Genomic DNA, 9005 nt, shown 5'->3' with positions numbered 1-9005 from the left:
ATTACCTGATAACACTTGTATAGTAGTACACGTCCACAGTAAAACAGAAAAAAGCCTACGCGGCTCAGCATTAAAGATGCAAAGGTAAGTAACATTTTTAATATCTGTACTTCAGGTAAACAGAGAGAATGTTCTGGTAATCTGCAGACTATAGTAGTTGTAGTTAAATTGATAACTGTACAATAGAGTTCGAAATTGATATTTCCATGGGCTCGGCTATGCTTAGTGAATGTACTGTGCTTTTAGGCTACTGCAAAAAACAATGTTACAGATTTAATTGATTGTTGCGAGGTAGTGCAATGGTAGTCTCTCTCTCTTTCTGTGGAATTAAGACGTGCTCTTTCAATGACAATTCGCTCACCAATTTTGCAGCTACTGCCCCTCTTTTCTTAAGTATGTAACGTTAGGCTATCTGCTTTCTCCTTGCATGATTCAGCTGCAAACCCAAACCTCAGTTCGCTGACTGGCTGATTGAACAGGTGCGGACCGAGCAATACGCCGGGTTGACCTTTATGGACAACAAGAAGTTCAGAGTCCCGTGGAAACACAATTCTAGGAAGGACTGCTCCGAGGACGACTGTAAAATATTCAGGGTAAGGAATATATGGTGGACGGTGGCCAGAGCTTTGCAGAAATTCAAGGAAATAGAGGGTGTGGTTTGATTGTAAACTGAGTCATGACATTTGTATATATATATATATACAAAACTCGTTATGATGACACTTCAATTCTCTGGTTACAGGCATGGGCAGTGGTCAGCGGTAAAATCAATGAGCATCCCAATGACAAGGCAAAGTGGAAGACCAACTTCCGCTGTGCACTGAACAACCTGACCAAGCGTTTCAAGATGGTGGAAGACCACTCCAAGGACTCAAAAGACCCACATAAAGTCTACCTGGTCATCAATGAGTGTAAGATCACTAAGGCTTGTGTAACTTCTCTAAAGTGCCACAACTGTTAGCCTGCTGAACTTGAGTCTCTTCTTGCCCCAATTTTTAAAATTGATTAATGTTTTTTTTTGTTACAGATAACTATGAGAGCCCGCACATAGAAGAAATCACTCTGGAGGACTATGACATTGACATCTTCAGCTCTCTCACCCCTACAGACTACATCCCCCCAGGCATGGAGGTACAGTAACATTACATCTATATTGAACCAGGAGCTGGTTCTTTAACCCTGATTCTAGTCTTTTTTTTTAAATCAGTGAAACATATTTTTTTTCTCCAAACAGCATGATGAAATGCTTAACTTTAGCAACCTAACCTTGAACACCCAAGACCTGACCCAACACACAGGTACAGCACCTCCCCACCTGCAGAAAGTAACCCATTACAATGGGTTGTTAATTACAAACATTTAAATACAAATTCTGGAGAAAGCTTTCTAACGACGGGACAAGTTTTCAACTCTTCCTTTCTTCTTCTCCACAGAGGAGCAGCAGTGGACAGAGAATTATATACCGGTACACACACACTACCCAGTGGTACCAGAAGACTGCTACCCCATCCAGCCTCTACCAGAGCCCCAGCCAGTCTCACAACCAGTCCTAATACAGCAGCCATACTACGACGGTATGCCAGGGCCATACTTCCACAAGTCAATGAAAAAGGGACAATCCACACATCCAACTTGTTGTTATTGTGTAAATAACATTTTACCATGTAATTTCTGTATTGTAAAATAAAGTGAATTTCACTCATATAGTACAATGTGACCTATTTGATGACCTTTCCTATCTCCCCCACAGTGAACCAGGATGCCCTGCTCAACCCGCCTGCGGTCCACCCATCTCTCTTGGACCTGGAGATCACCATCTCCTACAGGAGGAAAGAGATGCTGAAGACCCAGGTGTCATGCCCCAGGGTTCAGCTCCACTACCAGTGTGACACTCTCGAGCCCAACACCCAGCCCCTCTGCTTCCCCAGCACTGCCGGCCTGCCGGACCACAAACAGGTACAGTACAGCAGCACACCTGGTGCTGCTACCATTCACCTGCACTACTATCTGTGGTTCTGTGTACTTACCTGTGGTTTTCCAATATGTGTCTTTATTAAATTATATACAACTGAAACTGACTGGTCAATTCACTAGCAATGTACATAGCAACAAGACTCACTGGCGACACGCAAAACCACTAAATTTTATTCCAAGACTAACTTCTTTGTGCCTCCATTTACACCAGATTGAATACACCAACCACATCCTAGAAAGCGTCCAAAGGGGTCTTCTCCTGGAGGTACGAAACACTGGTATCTATGGTTACCGGCAGGACAAGTGCCACGTGTTCTCCAGTACTAGCGACCCCAGAGAGGCACACCCTGAACCCAGGAAGATGCCCCATAATGAAATGGTACAACTGTTGAGCTTCCAGCAGTACGAAAATGGTAAGTATGGCTCACTGGCCGACACATAAACACACAAACCCAGCTATATGCACACACACAAACCCAGCTATACACACACGTACAGTGGGGAAAAAAAGTATTTAGTCAGCCACCAATTGTGCAAGTTCTCCCACTTAAAAAGATGAGAGAGGCCTGTAATTTTCATCATAGGTACACATCAATTATGACAGACAAATTGAAAAAAAAAATCCAGAAAATCACATTGTAGGATTTTTTATGAATTTATTTGCAAATTATGGTGGAAAATAAGTATTTGGTCACCTACAAACAAGCAAGATTTCTGGCTCTCACAGACCTGTAACTTCTTCTTTAAGAGGCTCCTCTGTCCTCCACTCGTTACCTGTATTAATGGCACCTGTTTGAACTTGTTATCAGTATAAAAGACACCTGTCCACATCCTCAAACAGTCACACTCCAAACTCCACTATGGCCAAGACCAAAGAGCTGTCAAAGGACACCAGAAACTAAATTGTAGACCTGCACCAGGCTGGGAAGACTGAATCTGCAATAGGTAAGCAGCTTGGTTTGAAGAAATCAACTGTGGGAGCAATTATTAGGAAATGGAAGACATACAAGACCACTGATAATCTCCCTCGATCTGGGGCTCCACGCAAGATCTCACCCCGTGGGGTCAAAATGATCACAAGAACGGTGAGCAAAAATCCCAGAACCACACGGGGGGACCTAGTGAATGATCTGCAGAGAGCTGGGACCAAAGCAACAAAGCCTACCATCAGTAACACACTACGTCGCCAGGGACTCAAATCCTGCAGTGCAAGACGTGTCCCCCTGCTTAAGCCAGTACATGTCCAGGCCCATCTGAAGTTTGCTAGAGTGCATTTGGATGATCCAGAAGAGGATTGGGAGAATGTCATATGGTCAGATGAAACCAAAATATAACTTTTTGGTAAAAACTCAACTCGTCGTGTTTGGAGGACAAAGAATGCTGAGTTGCATCCAAAGAACACCATACCTACTGTGAAGCATGGGGGTGGAAACATCATGCTTTGGGGCTGTTTTTTCTGCAAAGGGACCAGGACGACTGATCCGTGTAAAGGAAAGAATGAATGGGGCCATGTATTGTGAGATTTTGAGTGAAAACCTCCTTCCATCAGCAAGGGCATTGAAGATGAAACGTGGCTGGGTCTTTCAGCATGACAATGATCCCAAACACACCGCCCGGGCAACGAAGGAGTGGCTTCGTAAGAAGCATTTCAAGGTCCTGGAATGGCCTAGACAGTCTCCAGATCTCAACCCCATAGAAAATCTTTGGAGGGAGTTGAAAGTCTGTGTTGCCCAGCGACAGCCCCAAAACATCACTGCTCTAGAGGAGATCTGCATGGAGGAATGGGCCAAAATACCAGCAACAGTGTGTGAAAACCTTGTGAAGACTTACAGAAAACGTTTGACCTGTGTCATTGCCAACAAAGGGTATATAACAAAGTATTGAGAAACTTGTGTTATTGACCAAATACTTATTTTCCACCATAATTTGCAAATAAATTCATTAAAAATCCTACAATGTGATTTTCTGGATTTTTTTTTCTAATTTTGTCTGTCATAGTTGACGTGTACCTATGATGAAAATTACAGGCCTCTCTCATCTTTTTAAGTGGGAGAACTTGCACAATTGGTGGCTGACTAAATACTTTTTTGCCCCACTGTATACTGGTACACACATTTCTCTAAGACATGTATCCACTGTGTCTGTCAGCGCTTTGACAACCATCAACCTTTTCAGAGCTGATAGCGTTTAAGGAGAACAGGCGAGGCTCTCCTGACTATACCATCCACATGTGCTTCGGCGAGAAGTTCCCGGACGGAAAACCCCTGGAGAAGAAACTCATTGTCGTCAAGGTAACCCTCTCTCTCATGAGCTTTAACCAGTAAGGCAACAGGCAGAATACTAACACACCCTAGAACGGGGCTCTCAACCCTATTCCTGGAGAGCTACCATCCTGTAGGTTTTCGCTCCAAAAGCTAATCTTGCACACCTGACTAGAATAATTAGTTAGTTGATAAACTGAATCAGGTTAGTTACAACTGGGGTTGGAGCGAAAACCTACAGGAGGTTAGCTCTCCAGGAACAGGGTTGGAGAGCCCTGCCCTAGAACAAACCTACTATATACAGTATGTATACATTCCTATGTAATATGTTGTATAATCCAGTTGCACATCCTAATTTTGAAATGTCTTCTCTCCACCTCTTGTTTCTCATTCCCTCTCCATCCCTTCCCCTCTCTCTCCTATTCCCATTCCCTTCTCTCCTCTCTGCTTTTCCAGGTGGTTCCCCTGATCTGTCGTTACTTCCACGAGGTGGCCCAAGGGGAGGGGGCATCGTCCCTCCAGAACGACAACGTCAGCCTGCAGATCTCCCACCACAACAGCCTGATGGAGCTCATCAATTCCGCCTGGCCCGACGGCCCACAGCACGACATGGGGCAATACTTAATCTAGACCACCAATGGTACCACATCACCACCCACCCAGCCAGCTCCTATCTAGGACTGGTACCGTATTACTAAATTGAATCTTCCCACAGGAAATCCATGTTTACAAAAAGTATATATGATGCAATTATCTGATCTCTAATTATGTGTACAATTCAAATTTGTAGATCTTTGAAAGTCAGACAAATGTTGAGCATTAGATCATTGTTCCTGGACCGCTACCGTCCTATAGGTTTTCACTCCAACCCTAATCTAGCGCACCTGATTTGAATAAATAGCTGGTTGATAAGACAACTGGGATTGGAGAGAACCTACAGGAGGGTAGCTCTCCAGGAACTGGGTTGGAGACCCCTGTGTTAGATTATTCTGATCTGAATCTGTTATTTCTATCAATGTGTCATGCACTAGTAGAGGCCATCCTTCTCTTGATAGGTTAACAGAATGTGATACTGTTTGTGGGATAGGTCCTTTTTTTATAAGTCAAAATCACTATCTCTGCCTGTTTTGTAATGAGTGTTCATGTCTCATTTAGTGGTATTTTCTCTTCTACTGAAGAATCCCCTTCTGTCCCTATGGGTCACACTTTAAACCTGTCTAGGTCACTCAACCCTTCAGTCTTTGTTCTTTTTATTGTCCTGAAAGTTAGCAAAGTACACCCTGTCATTGAAAAGCACATTGTATAGTATGCAAAACAAGATCAATAAACTTTGCCTCTTGTTTCTTTACATTGGTTTATGACATGTCTGAGTGCAATCTCTACAATGGTGCAGGATTTTACCCAGTGAATTATGAAATGTTTACTTTAGTCCTGTATGTCATAAATCAAATTGTATTGGTCACATGCGCCGAATACAACAGGTGCAGACATTACAGTGAAATGCTTACTTACAGCCCTTAACCAACAGTGCATTTATTTTTAACAAAAAAATTAAAAATAAAACAACAACAAAAAAGTGTTGAGGGGAAAAAAAAGAGCAGAAGTAAAATAAAGTAACAGTAGGGAGGCTATATATATACAGGGGGGTACCGTTGCAGAGTCAATGTGCGGGGGCACCGGCTAGTTGAGGTAATATGTACATGTGGGTAGAGTTAAAGTGACTATGCATAAATACTTAACAGAGTAGCAGCAGCATAAAAAGGATGGGGTGGGGGGGCAGTGCAAATAGTCCGGGTAGCCATGATTAGCTGTTCAGGAGTCTTATGGCTTGGGGGTAGAAGCTGTTGAGAAGTATTTTGGACCTAGACTTGGCACTCCGGTACCGCTTGCCGTGCGGTAGCAGAGAGAACAGTCTATGACTAGGGTGGCTGGAGTCTTTGACAATTTTGAGGGCCTTCCTCTGACACCGCCTGGTATAGAGGTCCTGGATGGCAGGAAGCTTGGCCCCTTGCGGTCGGAGGCCAAGCAGTTGCCATACCAGGCGGTGATGCAACCAGTTAGGATGCTCTCGATGGTGCAGCTGTAGAATTTTTTGAGGATCTGAGGACCCATGCCAAATCTTTTCAGTCTCCTGAGGGGGAATAGGCTTTGTCGTGCCCTCTTCACGACTGTCTTGGTGTGTTTGGACCATGATAGTTCGTTGGTGATGTGGACACCAAGGAACTTGAAGCTCTCAACCTGTTCCACTACAGCCCCGTCGATGAGAATGGGGGCGTGCTCAGTCCTCTTTTTTTTTCCTGTAGTCCACAATCATCTCCTTTGTCTTGGTCACGTTGAGGGAGAGGTTGTTGTCCTGGCACCACACGGCCAGGTCTCTGACCTCCTCCCTATAGGCTGTCTCATCGTTGTCGGTGATCAGGCCTACCACTGTTGTGTCGTCGGCAAACTTAATGATGGTGTTGGAGTCGTGCCTGGCCATGCAGTCATGGGTGAACAGAGAGTACAGGAGGGGACTGAGCACGCACCCCTGAGGGGCCCCCGTGTTGAGGATCAGTGTGGCAGATGTGTTGTAAACCTACCCTTACCACCTGGGGGCGGCCTGTCAGGAAGTCCAGGATCCAGTTGCAGAGGGAGGTGTTTAGTCCCAGGATCCTTAGCTTAGTGATGAGCTTAGAGGGCACTATGGTGTTGAATGCTGAGCTGTAGTCAATGAATAGCATTCTCACGTAGGTGTTCCTCTTGTCCAGGTGGGAAAGGGCAGTGTGGAGTGCAATAGAGATTGCATCATCTGTGGATCTGTTGGGGCGGTATGCAAATTGGAGTGGGTCTAGGGTTTCTGGGATAATGCTGTTGATGTGAGCCATGACCAGCCTTTCAAAGCACTTCATGGCTACAGACGTCAGTGCTACGGGTCGGTAGTCATTTAGGCAGGTTATCTTAGAGTCCTTGGGCACGGGGACTATGGTGGTCTGCTTGAAACATGTTGGTATTACAGACTCTGTCAGGGACATGTTGAAAATGAAGACACTTGCCAGTTGGTCAGCACATGCTCGGAGTACACGTCCTGGTAATCCGTCTGGCCCTGCGGCCTTGTGAATGTTGACCTGCTTAAAAGTCTTACTCACATCGGCTACGGAGAGCGTGATCACATAGTCATCCGGAACAGCTGGTGCTCTCATGCATGCTTCAGTGTTGCTTGCCTCGAAGCGAGCATAGAAGTGGTTTAGCTCGTCTGGTAGGCTTGTGTCACTGGGCAGCTCGCGGCTGTGCTTCCCTTTGTAGTCTGTAATAGTTTTCAAGCCCTGCCACATCCGACGAGCGTCAGAGCCAGTGTAGTACGATTCAATCTTAGTCCTGTATTGACTCTTTGCCTGTTTGATGGTTCGTCGGAGGTCATAGCGGGATTTCTTATAAGCGTCCGGGTTAGAGTCCCGTTCCTTGAAAGCGGCAGCTCTACCCTTTAGCTCAGTGCGGATGTTTCCTGTAATCCATGGCTTCTGGTTGGGGGTATGTACGTACGGTCACTGTGGGGACGACATCATCGATGCACTTATTGATGAAGCCAGTGACTGATGTGGTGTACTCCTCAATGCTGTCTGAAGAATCCCGGAACATGTTCCAGTCTGTGCTAGCAAAACAGTCCTGTAGCTTAGCATCTGCGTCATCTGACCACTTTTTTATTAACCGAGTCACTGGTGCTTCCTGCTTCAGTTTTTGCTTATAAGCAGGAATCAGGAGGATAGAGTTATGGTCAGATTTGCCAAATGGAGGGCGAGGGAGAGCTTTGTATGCGTCTCTGTGTGTGGAGTAAAGGTGGTCTAGAGTTTTTTTTCCTCTGGTTGCACATTTAACATGCTGGTAGAAATTAGGTAGAACGGATTTAAGTTTCCCTGCATTAAAGTCCCCGGCCACTAGGAGCGCTGCATCTGGATGTGCGTTTTCCTGTTGATTTATGGCCTTGTACAACTCATTCAGTGCAATCTTAATGCCAGCATTGGTTTGTGGTGGTAAATAGACAGCTATGAAAAATATAGATGAAAACTCTCTTGGTAAATAGTGTGGTCTACAGCTTATCATAAAATACTCTACCTCAGGCGAGCAAAACCTCGAGACTAAACACCTTATCATAGATGTTACTATTAATCAAATGTATTTTAATAAAGCAATTTTTACTTTAGCAGTTGTCACAAAGTGCTACCCAGCCTAAAACCCCAAAGAGCAAGCAATGCAGAAGCACAGTGGCTAGGAAAAACTCCCTAGAAAGGCAGGAACCTAGGAAGAGACCTAGAGGAACTAGGCTCCGAGTGGTGGCCAAACCTCTTCTGGCTTTGCCGGGTGGAGATTTTCAGACTACATGGTCATTAAGGCCCGATCTTTCTTCAAAACATTCAAACGTTCATATCACAGTAGATCGGTCAAAGTGATCATGCTTAACATAAGTAACATTTGCTATGATAAAGGGGAGGGTATGTTTGGATAAAGATACTTAAGACACTAAGTTTGGTAGGGTTGAGTTTGTTGTAGCCTTGTATAAACACTGAAGAGAGCTTTTAAATATATTTGATAATTTAGATAAAAGCTTTGCGACACCAAAATAATACCCTGGGATTTATCTAAAATGTTTTTATTTCAATGGTGAGAAATACCAATAGAGAATAGTTTTCAGTATTTTTTATTAAATACATTGTTCCAGATAAATATGTACAAACAGTCGAGTGGGACCTCCAGGCCCAGTGAGATAGTCAAGGCAGCAGTAAGAATAGCACAGAG

General features: G+C 44.5%; 1 protein-coding gene across 1 annotated transcript; it reads left to right on the top strand.

The window, feature by feature from the left end:
- Nucleotides 1-5583, top strand: LOC121577211 (interferon regulatory factor 7). Its single transcript, XM_041890976.2, has 10 exons — nucleotides 1-84; nucleotides 437-593; nucleotides 743-911; nucleotides 1028-1131; nucleotides 1235-1298; nucleotides 1434-1574; nucleotides 1751-1956; nucleotides 2186-2387; nucleotides 4150-4265; nucleotides 4692-5583. Exons 1-10 carry the CDS (start codon nucleotides 77-79, stop codon nucleotides 4863-4865), a joined length of 1341 nt encoding a protein of 446 aa, XP_041746910.2. The 5' UTR covers nucleotides 1-76; the 3' UTR covers nucleotides 4866-5583.
- The last annotated feature ends 3422 nt before the right edge of the window (nucleotides 5584-9005 follow it).

Source organism: Coregonus clupeaformis, chromosome 11 (assembly GCF_020615455.1).
Source record: "Coregonus clupeaformis isolate EN_2021a chromosome 11, ASM2061545v1, whole genome shotgun sequence".
Taxonomy (NCBI): Eukaryota; Metazoa; Chordata; class Actinopteri; order Salmoniformes; family Salmonidae; genus Coregonus; species Coregonus clupeaformis.
This window is presented reverse-complemented; position numbering and strand designations above follow the sequence as displayed.